Source organism: Oncorhynchus nerka, unplaced genomic scaffold, assembly GCF_034236695.1.
Source record: "Oncorhynchus nerka isolate Pitt River unplaced genomic scaffold, Oner_Uvic_2.0 unplaced_scaffold_3263, whole genome shotgun sequence".
Taxonomy (NCBI): Eukaryota; Metazoa; Chordata; class Actinopteri; order Salmoniformes; family Salmonidae; genus Oncorhynchus; species Oncorhynchus nerka.
The window spans coordinates 7,042-22,500 of NW_027038031.1; the positions used below are offsets into that span (position 1 = coordinate 7,042).

General features: G+C 49.9%; 1 protein-coding gene across 1 annotated transcript; it reads right to left on the bottom strand.

Moving 5' to 3' along the window:
• Positions 1-218: 218 nt before the first annotated feature.
• LOC135566808 (dolichyl-diphosphooligosaccharide--protein glycosyltransferase subunit STT3B-like) lies at positions 219-15,444 on the bottom strand. The gene is made up of 3 exons (XM_065014413.1): positions 15,244-15,444; positions 11,917-12,030; positions 219-476 (listed from the first exon to the last, which is right to left on the bottom strand). The coding sequence occupies exons 1-3, from the start codon at positions 15,403-15,405 to the stop codon at positions 234-236; spliced, it is 519 nt and encodes a 172-aa protein (XP_064870485.1). The 5' UTR covers positions 15,406-15,444; the 3' UTR covers positions 219-233.
• Positions 15,445-15,459: the final 15 nt, after the last annotated feature.

The following is a 15,459-nucleotide window of genomic DNA, read 5'->3' on the forward strand; positions in this document are numbered from 1 at the left end:
GGGGTAATTGATTCTGGACAAGGATGAAGGGAGGGGTAATTGATTCTGGACAAGGATGATCCTGTATCATTCACCAGATCTCTCCATTAGAGAAGTGGATGATCCTGTATCATTCACCAGATCTCTCCATTAGAGAAGAGAGAAGCGTGGATGAACCTGTATCATTCACCAGATCTCTCCATTATAGAAGAGAGAAGTGTGGATGAACCTGTATCATTCACTAGAGCTCTCCATTAGAGAAGAGAGAAGCGTGGATGAACCTGTACCTTTTTAGAGGTGTACTTTTGTCTGCTGCTGTTGCTGCTGCGGATGCTGTGCACCAGGGGGTCCCTGTTCTCCTCCTTCTTGACCTTGTAGATCCGGACCAGCCAGTGTTCTGAGGTGAACGCCTCCTCCAGGTGTTTCAGCTTGATGTCCTTGTTACCGATCTCAGTGTTACGCGTCCGGTCGAAACCCGGCGGCGTCCGGAAGTCCAACTGGAGGAGAGACGGACAGGCGGTGTGAGTGTTTGACAGTAAACTAGAGGGGCTGTGTCAGGGCTTGACATCCCTGTGACAGTAAACTAGAGGGGCTGTGTCAGGGCTTGACATCTCTGTGACAGTAAACTAGAGGGGCTGTGTCAGGGCTTGACATCCCTGTGACAGTAAACTAGAGGGGCTGTGTCAGGGCTTGACATCTCTGTGACAGTAAACTAGAGGGGCTGTGTCAGGGCTTGACATCTCTGTGACAGTAAACTAGAGGGGCTGTGTCAGGGCTTGACATCTCTGTGACAGTAAACTAGAGGGGCTGTGTCAGGGCTTGACATCCCTGTGAAGTGACAGTAAACTAGAGGGGTTGTGTCAGGGCTTGACATCTCTGTGACAGTAAACTAGAGGGGCCGTGTCAGGGCTTGACATCTTTGTGACAGTAAACTAGAGGGGCTGTGTCAGGGCTTGACATCTCTGTGACAGTAAACTAGAGTGGCTGTGTCAGGGCTTGACATCCCTGTGACAGTAAACTAGAGGGGCTGTGTCAGGGCTTGACATCTCTGTGACAGTAAACTAGAGGGGCTGTGTCAGGGCTTGACATCTCTGTGACAGTAAACTAGAGGGGCTGTGTCAGGGCTTGACATCTCTGTGACAGTAAACTAGAGGGGCTGTGTCAGGGCTTGACATCTCTGTGACAGTAAACTAGAGGGGCTGTGTCAGGGCTTGACATCTCTGTGACAGTAAACTAGAGGGGCTGTGTCAGGGCTTGACATCCCTGTGACAGTAAACTAGAGGGGCTGTGTCAGGGCTTGACATCTCTGTGACAGTAAACTAGAGGAGCTGTGTCAGGGCTTGACATCTCTGTGACAGTAAACTAGAGGGGCTGTGTCAGGGCTTGACATCTCTGTGACAGTAAACTAGAGGGGCTGTGTCAGGGCTTGACATCTCTGTGACAGTAAACTCGAGGGGCTGTGTCAGGGCTTGACATCTCTGTGACAGTAAACTAGAGGGGCTGTGTCAGGGCTTGACATCTCTGTGACAGTAAACTAGAGGGGCTGTGTCAGGGCTTGACATCTCTGTGACAGTAAACTAGAGGGGCTGTGTCAGGGCTTGACATCCCTGTGAAGTGACAGTAAACTAGAGGGGCTGTGTCAGGGCTTGACATCCCTGTGAAGTGACAGTAAACTAGAGGGGCTGTGTCAGGGCTTGACATCCCTGTGACAGTAAACTAGAGGAGGTGTGTCAGGGCTTGACATCTCTGTGACAGTAAACTAGAGGTGATGTGTCAGGGCTTGACATCTCTGTGACAGTAAACTAAAGGGGCTGTGTCAGGGCTTGACATCTCTGTGACAGTAAACTAGAGGTGATGTGTCAGGGCTTGACATCCCTGTGAAGTGACAGTAAACTAGAGGGGCTGTGTCAGGGCTTGACATCCCTGTGAAGTGACAGTAAACTAGAGGGGCTGTGTCAGGGCTTGACATCCCTGTGAAGTGACAGTAAACTAGAGGGGCTGTGCCAGGGCTTGACATCCCTGTGACAGTAAACTAGAGGAGCTGTGTCAGGGCTTGACATCTCTGTCTAGTAAACTAGAGGTGATGTGTCAGGGCTTGACATCTCTGTGACAGTAAACTAGAGGGGCTGTGTCAGGGCTTGACATCTCTGTGACAGTAAACTAGAGGCGATGTGTCAGGGCTTGACATGTCTGTGACAGTAAACTAGAGGGGCTATGTCAGGGCTTGACATCTCTGTGACAGTAAACTAGAGGGGCTGTGTCAGGGCTTGACATCTCTGTGACAGTAAACTAGAGGGGCTGTGTCAGGGCTTGACATCTCTGTGACAGTAAACTAGAGGGGCTGTGTCAGGGCTTGACATCTCTGTGACAGTAAACTAGAGGGGCTGTGTCAGGGCTTGACATCTCTGTGACAGTAAACTAGAGGGGCTGTGTCAGGGCTTGACATCTCTGTCTAGTAAACTAGAGGGGCTGTGTCAGGGTTTGACATTTCTGTGACAGTAAACTAGAGGGGCTGTGTCAGGGCTTGACATCTCTGTGACAGTAAACTAGAGGGGCTGTGTCAGGGCTTGACATCTCTGTAACAGTAAACTAGAGGGGCTGTGTCAGGGCTTGACATCTCTGTGACAGTAAACTAGAGGGGCTGTGTCAGGGCTTGACATCTCTGTGACAGTAAACTAGAGGCGCTGTGTCAGGGCTTGACATCTCTGTGACAGTAAACTAGAGGGGCTGTGTCAGGGCTTGACATCTCTGTGACAGTAAACTAGAGGGGCTGTGTCAGGGCTTGACATCTCTGTGACAGTAAACTAGAGGGGCTGTGTCAGGGCTTGACATCTCTGTGACAGTAAACTAGAAGTGATGTGTCAGGGCTTGACATCTCTGTGACAGTAAACTAGAGGGGCTGTGTCAGGGCTTGACATCTCTGTGACAGTAAACTAGAGGAGGTGTGTCAGGGCTTGACATCTCTGTGACAGTAAACTAGAGGTGATGTGTCAGGGCTTGACATCTCTGTGACAGTAAACTAAAGGGGCTGTGTCAGGGCTTGACATCTCTGTGACAGTAAACTAGAGGTGATGTGTCAGGGCTTGACATCCCTGTGAAGTGACAGTAAACTAGAGGGGCTGTGTCAGGGCTTGACATCCCTGTGAAGTGACAGTAAACTAGAGGGGCTGTGTCAGGGCTTGACATCCCTGTGAAGTGACAGTAAACTAGAGGGGCTGTGCCAGGGCTTGACATCCCTGTGACAGTAAACTAGAGGAGCTGTGTCAGGGCTTGACATCTCTGTCTAGTAAACTAGAGGTGATGTGTCAGGGCTTGACATCTCTGTGACAGTAAACTAGAGGGGCTGTGTCAGGGCTTGACATCTCTGTGACAGTAAACTAGAGGCGATGTGTCAGGGCTTGACATGTCTGTGACAGTAAACTAGAGGGGCTATGTCAGGGCTTGACATCTCTGTGACAGTAAACTAGAGGGGCTGTGTCAGGGCTTGACATCTCTGTGACAGTAAACTAGAGGGGCTGTGTCAGGGCTTGACATCTCTGTGACAGTAAACTAGAGGGCTGTGTCAGGGCTTGACATCTCTGTGACAGTAAACTAGAGGGGCTGTGTCAGGGCTTGACATCTCTGTGACAGTAAACTAGAGGGCTGTGTCAGGGCTTGACATCTCTGTCTAGTAAACTAGAGGGGCTGTGTCAGGGTTTGACATTTCTGTGACAGTAAACTAGAGGGGCTGTGTCAGGGCTTGACATCTCTGTGACAGTAAACTAGAGGGGCTGTGTCAGGGCTTGACATCTCTGTAACAGTAAACTAGAGGGGCTGTGTCAGGGCTTGACATCTCTGTGACAGTAAACTAGAGGGGCTGTGTCAGGGCTTGACATCTCTGTGACAGTAAACTAGAGGCGCTGTGTCAGGGCTTGACATCTCTGTGACAGTAAACTAGAGGGGCTGTGTCAGGGCTTGACATCTCTGTGACAGTAAACTAGAGGGGCTGTGTCAGGGCTTGACATCTCTGTGACAGTAAACTAGAGGGGCTGTGTCAGGGCTTGACATCTCTGTGACAGTAAACTAGAGGTGATGTGTCAGGGCTTGACATCTCTGTGACAGTAAACTAGAGGGGCTGTGTCAGGGCTTGACATCCCTGTGAAGTGACAGTAAACTAGAGGAGCTGTGTCAGGGCTTGACATCTCTGTGACAGTAAACTAGAGGGGCTGTGTCAGGGCTTGACATCTCTGTGACAGTAAACTAGAGGTGCTGTGTCAGGGCTTGACATCCCTGTGAAGTGACAGTAAACTAGAGGGGCTGTGTCAGGGCTTGACATCTCTGTCTAGTAAACTAGAGGGGCTGTGTCAGGGCTTGACATCTCTGTGACAGTAAACTAGAGGGGCTGTGTCAGGGCTTGACATCTCTGTGACACATAAACTAGAGGGGCTGTGTCAGGGCTTGACATCTCTGTGACAGTAAACTAGAGGCGCTGTGTCAGGGCTTGACATCTCTGTGACAGTAAACTAGAGGAGCTGTGTCAGGGCTTGACATCTCTGTGACAGTAAACTAGAGGGGCTGTGTCAGGGCTTGACATCTCTGTGACAGTAAACTAGAGGAGCTGTGTCAGGGCTTGACATGTCTGTGACAGTAAACTAGAGGGGCTGTGTCAGGGCTTGACATCTCTGTGACAGTAAACTAGAGGGGCTGTGTCAGGGCTTGACATCTCTGTGACAGTAAACTAGAGGAGCTGTGTCAGGGCTTGACATCCCTGTGACAGTAAACTAGAAGGGTTGTGTCAGGGCTTGACATCTCTGTGACAGTAAACTAGAGGGGCTGTGTCAGGGCTTGACATCTCTGTGACAGTAAACTAGAGGGGCTGTGTCAGGGCTTGACATCTCTGTGACAGTAAACTAGAGGGGCTGTGTCAGGGCTTGACATCTCTGTGACAGTAAACTAGAGGGGCTGTGTCAGGGCTTGACATCTCTGTGACAGTAAACTAGAGGAGCTGTGTCAGGGCTTGACATCCCTGTGAGAGTAAACTAGAAGGGCTGTGTCAGGGCTTGACATCCCTGTGAAGTGATAGTAAACTAGAGGGCTGTGTCAGGGCTTGACATCCCTGTGACAGTAAACTAGAGGAGCTGTGTCAGGGCTTGACATCCCTGTGACAGTAAACTAGAGGAGCTGTGTCAGGGCTTGACATCCCTGTGACAGTAAACTAGAGGAGCTGTGTCAGGGCTTGACATCCCTGTGACAGTAAACTAGAAGGGCTGTGTCAGGGCTTGACATACCTGTGACAGTAAACTAGAGGAGCTGTGTCAGGGCTTGACATCCCTGTGACAGTAAACTAGAGGAGCTGTGTCAGGCTTGACATCCCTGTGACAGTAAACTAGAGGAGCTGTGTCAGGGCTTGACATCCCTGTGACAGTAAACTAGAGGAGCTGTGTCAGGGCTTGACATCCCTGTGAAGTGACAGTAAACTAAAGGGGCTGTGTCAGGGCTTGACATCTCTGTGACAGTAAACTAGAGGGGCTGTGTCAGGGCTTGACATCTCTGTGACAGTAAACTAGAGGGCTGTGTCAGGGCTTGACATCTCTGTGACAGTAAACTAGAGGGGCTGTGTCAGGGCTTGACATCTCTGTGACAGTAAACTAGAGGGGCTGTGTCAGGGCTTGACATCTCTGTGACAGTAAACTAGAGGGGATGTGTCAGGGCTTGACATCTCTGTGACAGTAAACTAGAGGTGCTGTGTCAGGGCATGACATCTCTGTGACAGTAAACTAGAGGGGCTGTGTCAGGGCTTGACATCCCTGTGACAGTAAACTAGAGGTGCTGTGTCAGGGCTTGACATCTCTGTGACAGTAAACTAGAGGGGCTGTGTCAGGGCTTGACATCCCTGTGACAGTAAACTAGAGGGGCTGTGTCAGGGCTTGACATCTCTGTGACAGTAAACTAGAGGGGCTGTGTCAGGGCTTGACATCTCTGTGACAGTAAACTAGAGGGGCTGTGTCAGGGCTTGACATCCCTGTGAGAGTAAACTAGAAGGGCTGTGTCAGGGCTTGACATCCCTGTGAAGTGATAGTAAACTAGAGGGCTGTGTCAGGGCTTGACATCCCTGTGACAGTAAACTAGAGGAGCTGTGTCAGGGCTTGACATCCCTGTGACAGTAAACTAGAGGAGCTGTGTCAGGGCTTGACATCCCTGTGACAGTAAACTAGAGGAGCTGTGTCAGGGCTTGACATCCCTGTGACAGTAAACTAGAAGGGCTGTGTCAGGGCTTGACATACCTGTGACAGTAAACTAGAGGAGCTGTGTCAGGGCTTGACATCCTGTGACAGTAAACTAGAGGAGCTGTGTCAGGGCTTGACATCCCTGTGACAGTAAACTAGAGGAGCTGTGTCAGGGCTTGACATCCCTGTGACAGTAAACTAGAGGAGCTGTGTCAGGGCTTGACATCCCTGTGAAGTGACAGTAAACTAAAGGGGCTGTGTCAGGGCTTGACATCTCTGTGACAGTAAACTAGAGGGGCTGTGTCAGGGCTTGACATCTCTGTGACAGTAAACTAGAGGGGCTGTGTCAGGGCTTGACATCTCTGTGACAGTAAACTAGAGGGGCTGTGTCAGGGCTTGACATCTCTGTGACAGTAAACTAGAGGGGCTGTGTCAGGGCTTGACATCTCTGTGACAGTAAACTAGAGGGGCTGTGTCAGGGCTTGACATCCCTGTGACAGTAAACTAGAGGTGCTGTGTCAGGGCTTGACATCTCTGTGACAGTAAACTAGAGGGGCTGTGTCAGGGCTTGACATCCCTGTGACAGTAAACTAGAGGGGCTGTGTCAGGGCTTGACATCTCTGTGACAGTAAACTAGAGGTGATGTGTCAGGGCTTGACATCCCTGTGAAGTGACAGTAAACTAGAGGGGCTGTGTCAGGGCATGACATCCCTGTGAAGTGACAGTAAACTAGAGGGGCTGTGTCAGGGCTTGACATCCCTGTGAAGTGACAGTAAACTAGAGGGGCTGTGCCAGGGCTTGACATCCCTGTGACAGTAAACTAGAGGAGCTGTGTCAGGGCTTGACATCTCTGTCTAGTAAACTAGAGGTGATGTGTCAGGGCTTGACATCTCTGTGACAGTAAACTAGAGGGGCTGTGTCAGGGCTTGACATCTCTGTGACAGTAAACTAGAGGGGCTGTGTCAGGGCTTGACATCTCTGTGACAGTAAACTAGAGGGGCTGTGTCAGGGCTTGACATCTCTGTGACAGTAAACTAGAGGGGATGTGTCAGGGCTTGACATCTCTGTGACAGTAAACTAGAGGTGCTGTGTCAGGGCTTGACATCTCTGTGACAGTAAACTAGAGGGGCTGTGTCAGGGCTTGACATCCCTGTGACAGTAAACTAGAGGTGCTGTGTCAGGGCTTGACATCTCTGTGACAGTAAACTAGAGGGGCTGTGTCAGGGCTTGACATCCCTGTGACAGTAAACTAGAGGGGCTGTGTCAGGGCTTGACATCTCTGTGACAGTAAACTAGAGGGGCTGTGTCAGGGCTTGACATCTCTGTGACAGTAAACTAGAGGGGCTGTGTCAGGGCTTGACATCCCTGTGAGAGTAAACTAGAAGGGCTGTGTCAGGGCTTGACATCCCTGTGAAGTGATAGTAAACTAGAGGGCTGTGTCAGGGCTTGACATCCCTGTGACAGTAAACTAGAGGAGCTGTGTCAGGGCTTGACATCCCTGTGACAGTAAACTAGAGGAGCTGTGTCAGGGCTTGACATCCCTGTGACAGTAAACTAGAGGAGCTGTGTCAGGGCTTGACATCCCTGTGACAGTAAACTAGAAGGGCTGTGTCAGGGCTTGACATACCTGTGACAGTAAACTAGAGGAGCTGTGTCAGGGCTTGACATCCCTGTGACAGTAAACTAGAGGAGCTGTGTCAGGGCTTGACATCCCTGTGACAGTAAACTAGAGGAGCTGTGTCAGGGCTTGACATCCCTGTGACAGTAAACTAGAGGAGCTGTGTCAGGGCTTGACATCCCTGTGAAGTGACAGTAAACTAAAGGGGCTGTGTCAGGGCTTGACATCTCTGTGACAGTAAACTAGAGGGGCTGTGTCAGGGCTTGACATCTCTGTGACAGTAAACTAGAGGGGCTGTGTCAGGGCTTGACATCTCTGTGACAGTAAACTAGAGGGGCTGTGTCAGGGCTTGACATCTCTGTGACAGTAAACTAGAGGGGCTGTGTCAGGGCTTGACATCTCTGTGACAGTAAACTAGAGGGGCTGTGTCAGGGCTTGACATCCCTGTGACAGTAAACTAGAGGTGCTGTGTCAGGGCTTGACATCTCTGTGACAGTAAACTAGAGGGGCTGTGTCAGGGCTTGACATCCCTGTGACAGTAAACTAGAGGGGCTGTGTCAGGGCTTGACATCTCTGTGACAGTAAACTAGAGGTGATGTGTCAGGGCTTGACATCCCTGTGAAGTGACAGTAAACTAGAGGGGCTGTGTCAGGGCATGACATCCCTGTGAAGTGACAGTAAACTAGAGGGGCTGTGTCAGGGCTTGACATCCCTGTGAAGTGACAGTAAACTAGAGGGGCTGTGCCAGGGCTTGACATCCCTGTGACAGTAAACTAGAGGAGCTGTGTCAGGGCTTGACATCTCTGTCTAGTAAACTAGAGGTGATGTGTCAGGGCTTGACATCTCTGTGACAGTAAACTAGAGGGGCTGTGTCAGGGCTTGACATCTCTGTGACAGTAAACTAGAGGCGATGTGTCAGGGCTTGACATGTCTGTGACAGTAAACTAGAGGGGCTGTGTCAGGGCTTGACATCTCTGTGACAGTAAACTAGAGGGGCTATGTCAGGGCTTGACATCTCTGTGACAGTAAACTAGAGGGGCTGTGTCAGGGCTTGACATCTCTGTGACAGTAAACTAGAGGGGCTGTGTCAGGGCTTGACATCTCTGTGACAGTAAACTAGAGGGGCTGTGTCAGGGCTTGACATCTCTGTGACAGTAAACTAGAGGGGCTGTGTCAGGGCTTGACATCTCTGTGACAGTAAACTAGAGGGGCTGTGTCAGGGCTTGACATCTCTGTCTAGTAAACTAGAGGGGCTGTGTCAGGGTTTGACATCTCTGTGACAGTAAACTAGAGGGGCTGTGTCAGGGCTTGACATCTCTGTGACAGTAAACTAGAGGGGCTGTGTCAGGGCTTGACATCTCTGTAACAGTAAACTAGAGGGGCTGTGTCAGGGCTTGACATCTCTGTGACAGTACTCTAGAGGGGCTGTGTCAGGGCTTGACATCTCTGTGACAGTAAACTAGAGGCGCTGTGTCAGGGCTTGACATCTCTGTGACAGTAAACTAGAGGGGCTGTGTCAGGGCTTGACATCTCTGTGACAGTAAACTAGAGGGGCTGTGTCAGGGCTTGACATCTCTGTGACAGTAAACTAGAGGGGCTGTGTCAGGGCTTGACATCTCTGTGACAGTAAACTAGAGGTGATGTGTCAGGGCTTGACATCTCTGTGACAGTAAACTAGAGGGGCTGTGTCAGGGCTTGACATCCCTGTGAAGTGACAGTAAACTAGAGGAGCTGTGTCAGGGCTTGACATCTCTGTGACAGTAAACTAGAGGGGCTGTGTCAGGGCTTGACAACTCTGTGACAGTAAACTAGAGGTGCTGTGTCAGGGCTTGACATCCCTGTGAAGTGACAGTAAACTAGAGGGGCTGTGTCAGGGCTTGACATCTCTGTCTAGTAAACTAGAGGGGCTGTGTCAGGGCTTGACATCTCTGTGACAGTAAACTAGAGGGGCTGTGTCAGGGCTTGACATCTCTGTGACACATAAACTAGAGGGGCTGTGTCAGGGCTTGACATCTCTGTGACAGTAAACTAGAGGCGCTGTGTCAGGGCTTGACATCTCTGTGACAGTAAACTAGAGGAGCTGTGTCAGGGCTTGACATCTCTGTGACAGTAAACTAGAGGGGCTGTGTCAGGGCTTGACATCTCTGTGACAGTAAACTAGAGGAGCTGTGTCAGGGCTTGACATGTCTGTGACAGTAAACTAGAGGGGCTGTGTCAGGGCTTGACATCTCTGTGACAGTAAACTAGAGGGGCTGTGTCAGGGCTTGACATCTCTGTGACAGTAAACTAGAGGAGCTGTGTCAGGGCTTGACATCCCTGTGACAGTAAACTAGAAGGGTTGTGTCAGGGCTTGACATCTCTGTGACAGTAAACTAGAGGGGCTGTGTCAGGGCTTGACATCTCTGTGACAGTAAACTAGAGGGGCTGTGTCAGGGCTTGACATCTCTGTGACAGTAAACTAGAGGGGCTGTGTCAGGGCTTGACATCTCTGTGACAGTAAACTAGAGGGGCTGTGTCAGGGCTTGACATCTCTGTGACAGTAAACTAGAGGAGCTGTGTCAGGGCTTGACATCCCTGTGAGAGTAAACTAGAAGGGCTGTGTCAGGGCTTGACATCCCTGTGAAGTGATAGTAAACTAGAGGGGCTGTGTCAGGGCTTGACATCCCTGTGACAGTAAACTAGAGGAGCTGTGTCAGGGCTTGACATCCCTGTGACAGTAAACTAGAGGAGCTGTGTCAGGGCTTGACATCCCTGTGACAGTAAACTAGAAGGGCTGTGTCAGGGCTTGACATACCTGTGACAGTAAACTAGAGGAGCTGTGTCAGGGCTTGACATCCCTGTGACAGTAAACTAGAGGAGCTGTGTCAGGGCTTGACATCCCTGTGACAGTAAACTAGAGGAGCTGTGTCAGGGCTTGACATCCCTGTGACAGTAAACTAGAGGAGCTGTGTCAGGGCTTGACATCCCTGTGAAGTGACAGTAAACTAAAGGGGCTGTGTCAGGGCTTGACATCTCTGTGACAGTAAACTAGAGGGGCTGTGTCAGGGCTTGACATCTCTGTGACAGTAAACTAGAGGGGCTGTGTCAGGGCTTGACATCTCTGTGACAGTAAACTAGAGGGGCTGTGTCAGGGCTTGACATCTCTGTGACAGTAAACTAGAGGGGCTGTGTCAGGGCTTGACATCTCCGTGACAGTAAACTAGAGGGGCTGTGTCAGGGCTTGACATCTCTGTGACAGTAAACTAGAGGGGCTGTGTCAGGGCTTGACATCTCTGTGACAGTAAACTAGAGGGGATGTGTCAGGGCTTGACATCTCTGTGACAGTAAACTAGAGGTGCTGTGTCAGGGCTTGACATCTATGTGACAGTAAACTAGAGGGGCTGTGTCAGGGCTTGACATCCCTGTGACAGTAAACTAGAGGTGCTGTGTCAGGGCTTGACATCTCTGTGACAGTAAACTAGAGGGGCTGTGTCAGGGCTTGACATCTCTGTGACAGTAAACTAGAGGGGCTGTGTCAGGGCTTGACATCTCTGTGACAGTAAACTAGAGGGGCTGTGTCAGGGCTTGACATCCCTGTGACAGTAAACTAGAGGGGCTGTGTCAGGGCTTGACATCCCTGTGACAGTAAACTAGAGGGGCTGTGTCAGGGCTTGACATCTCTGTGACAGTAAACTAGAGGGGCTGTGTCAGGGCTTGACATCTCTGTGACAGTAAACTAGAGGAGCTGTGTCAGGGCTTGACATCTCTGTGACAGTAAACTAGAGGAGCTGTGTCAGGGCTTGACATCCCTGTGACAGTAAACTAGAGGGGCTGTGTCAGGGCTTGACATCTCTGTGACAGTAAACTAGAGGGGCTGTGTCAGGGCTTGACATCTCTGTGACAGTAAACTAGAGGGGCTGTGTCAGGGCTTGACATCTCTGTGACAGTAAACTAGAGGTGCTGTGTCAGGGCTTGACATCTCTGTGAAGTGACAGTACATGGATGCATTAGGTCACAGTCCAGATTCCAGGCAGTTCCAGGTCTCCATTTCGGGGTGGTTTGTAACACACATACAGAGGAACTGATATTACGTGACAGGAGGGGGTTGATACGGTGGAGTTGAACATCTCTAACCTGCATCTCTCCAAAGCGGTAGTACGACATCTTATACATCAGACAGTTGAGCAGGATGGGAGACCCCGCTTTGTCCACCCTAAACTCCCCCTGGGGGGTGAAGTAGTCACTCTCCTGAGGAGGGGACAGACAGACAGTTTAGTACTCTCCTGAGGAGGGGACAGACAGACAGTTTAGTACTCTCCTGAGGAGGGGACAGACAGACAGTTTAGTACTCTCCTGAGGGGACAGACAGACAGTTTAGTACTCTCCTGAGGAGGGGACAGACAGACAGTTTAGTACTCTCCTGAGGAGGGGACAGACAGACAGTTTAGTACTCTCCTGAGGAGGGGACAGACAGACAGTTTAGTACTCTCCTGAGGAGGGGACAGACAGACAGTTTAGTACTCTCATCCTGAGGAGGGGACAGACAGACAGTTTAGTACTCTCCTGAGGAGGGGACAGACAGACAGTTTAGTACTCTCCTGAGGAGGGGACAGACAGACAGTTTAGTACTCTCCTGAGGGGACAGACACACAGTTTAGTACTCTCCTGAGGGGACAGACACACAGTTTAGTACTCTCATCCTGAGGAGGGGACAGACAGACAGTTTAGTACTCTCATCCTGAGGAGGGGACAGACAGACAGTTTAGTACTCTCATCCTGAGGAGGGGACAGACAGTTTAGTACCCCACAGTTTACTTCACTCTGTGATCCTTATATACCCCAGTTTACCTCACTCTGCGATCCTTATATACCCCAGTTTACCTCACTCTGCGATGCTTATATACCCCAGTTTACCTCACTCTGCGATCCTTATATACCCCAGTTTACTTCACTCTGCGATCCTTATATACCCCAGTTTACCTCATTCTGCGATCCTTATATACCCCAGTTTACCTCACTCTGCGATCCTTATATAGGTCAGTTTACCTCACTCTGCAATCCTTATATACCCCAGTTTACCTCACTCTGTGATCCTTATATAGGTCAGTTTACCTCACTCTGCGATCCTTATATACCCCACAGTTTACCTCACTCTGCCATCCTTATATACCCCAGTTTACCTCACTCTGCGATCCTTATATAGCCCAGTTTACCTCACTCTGCGATCCTTATATAGCCCAGTTTACCTCACTCTGCGATCCTTATATACCCCAGTTTACCTCACTCTGCGATCCTTATATACCCCAGTTTACCTCACTCTGCGATCCTTATATACCCCAGTTTACCTCACTCTGCGATCCTTATATACCCCAGTTTACCTCACTCTGCGATCCTTATATACCCCAGTTTACCTCACTCTGCGATCCTTATATACCCCAGTTTACCTCATTCTGCGATCCTTATATAGCCCCCAGTTTACCTCACTCTGCGATCCTTATATACCCCAGTTTACCTCACTCTGCGATCCTTATATACCCCAGTTTACCTCATTCTGCAATCCTTATATAGCCCCCAGTTTACCTCACTCTGCGATCCTTATATACCCCAGTTTACCTCACTCTGTGATCCTTCTATAGGTCAGTTTACCTCACCCTGCGATCCTTATATAGCTCACAGTTTACCTCATTCTGCGATCCTTATATAGCCCCCAGTTTACCTCACTCTGCGATCCTTATATACCCCAGTTTACCTCACTCTGCGATCCTTATATACCCCAGTTTACCTCACTCTGCGATCCTTATATACCCCAGTTTACCTCACTCTGCGATCCTTATATAGCTCACAGTGGAAGTTACAGCTCACCAATACTTGTGTTTTTTAAAAACATGATGGTTTAAAGGCTGTTGTCTCTCACCCTGATCTCTTTGGGATGTTCTCCCTCTGTAGCTAACAGTGGAAGCATCACCTCACCACTACACTAAGGTCTTCCTCACCCTGATCTCTTTGGGATGTTCTCCCTCTGTAGCTAACAGTAGAAGCATCACCTCACCATGACACTAAGGTCTTCCTCACCCTGATCTCTTTGGGATGTTCTCCCTCTGTAGCTAACAGTAGAAGCATCACCTCACCATGACACTAAGGTCTTCCTCACCCTGATCTCTTTGGGATGTTCTCCCTCTGTAGCTAACAGTGGAAGCATCACCTCACCATGACACTAAGGTCTTCCTCACCCTGATCTCTTTGGGATGTTCTCCCTCTGTAGCTAACAGTGGAAGCATCACCTCACCACTACACTAAGGTCTTCCTCACCCTGATCTCTTTGGGATGTTCTCCCTCTGTAGCTAACAGTGGAAGCATCACCTCACCATGACACTAAGGTCTTCCTCACCCTGATCTCTTTGGGATGTTCTCCCTCTGTAGCTAACAGTACTCTCCATGACACTAAGGTCTTCCTCACCCTGATCTCTTTGGGATGTTCTCCCTCTGTAGCTAACAGTGGAAGCATCACCTCACCACTACACTAAGGTCTTCCTCACCCTGATCTCTTTGGGATGTTCTCCCTCTGTAGCTAACAGTGGAAGCATCACCTCACCATGACACTAAGGTCTTCCTCACCCTGATCTCTTTGGGATGTTCTCCCTCTGTAGCTAACAGTACTCTCCATGACACTAAGGTCTTCCTCACCTGATCTCTTTGGGATGTTCTCCCTCTGTAGCTAACAGTGGAAGCATCACCTCACCACTACACTAAGGTCTTCCTCACCCTGATCTCTTTGGGATGTTCTCCCTCTGTAGCTAACAGTGGAAGCATCACCTCACCATGACACTAAGGTCTTCCTCACCCTGATCTCTTTGGGATGTTCTCCCTCTGTAGCTAACAGTACTCTCCATGACACTAAGGTCTTCCTCACCCTGATCTCTTTGGGATGTTCTCCCTCTGTAGCTAACAGTGGAAGCATCACCTCACCACTACACTAAGGTCTTCCTCACCCTGATCTCTTTGGGATGTTCTCCCTCTGTAGCTAACAGTGGAAGCATCACCTCACCATGACACTAAGGTCTTCCTCACCCTGATCTCTTTGGGATGTTCTCCCTCTGTAGCTAACAGTGGAAGCATCACCTCACCACTACACTAAGGTCTTCCTCACCCTGATCTCTTTGGGATGTTCTTCCTCTGTAGCTAACAGTGGAAGCATCACCTCACCATGACACTAAGGTCTTCCTCACCCTGATCTCTTTGGGATGTTCTCCCTCTGTAGCTAACAGTGGAAGCATCACCTCACCACTACACTAAGGTCTTCCTCACCCTGATCTCTTTGGGATGTTCTCCCTCTGTAGCTAACAGTAGAAGCATCACCTCACCATGACACTAAGGTCTTCCTCACCCTGATCTCTTTGGGATGCTCTCCCTCTGTAGCTAAGAGGAAGCATCACCTCACCACTACACTAAGGTCTTCCTCACCCTGATCTCTTTGGGATGCTCTCCCTCTGCGATCCGCACCATCCACAGGAACTTGTTGATGTCATCACCAGAGTAGCCAATCACGCCACCGAAGATAATAAGCACATAGTCCACGTCCAAAGACCTCATGATCTCATACGCTGCACTCTCATTGGACGACATGGCCTTGCCCACCTGAACACACAGAGACAGAGAGAGAGACAGAGAGATGATGGA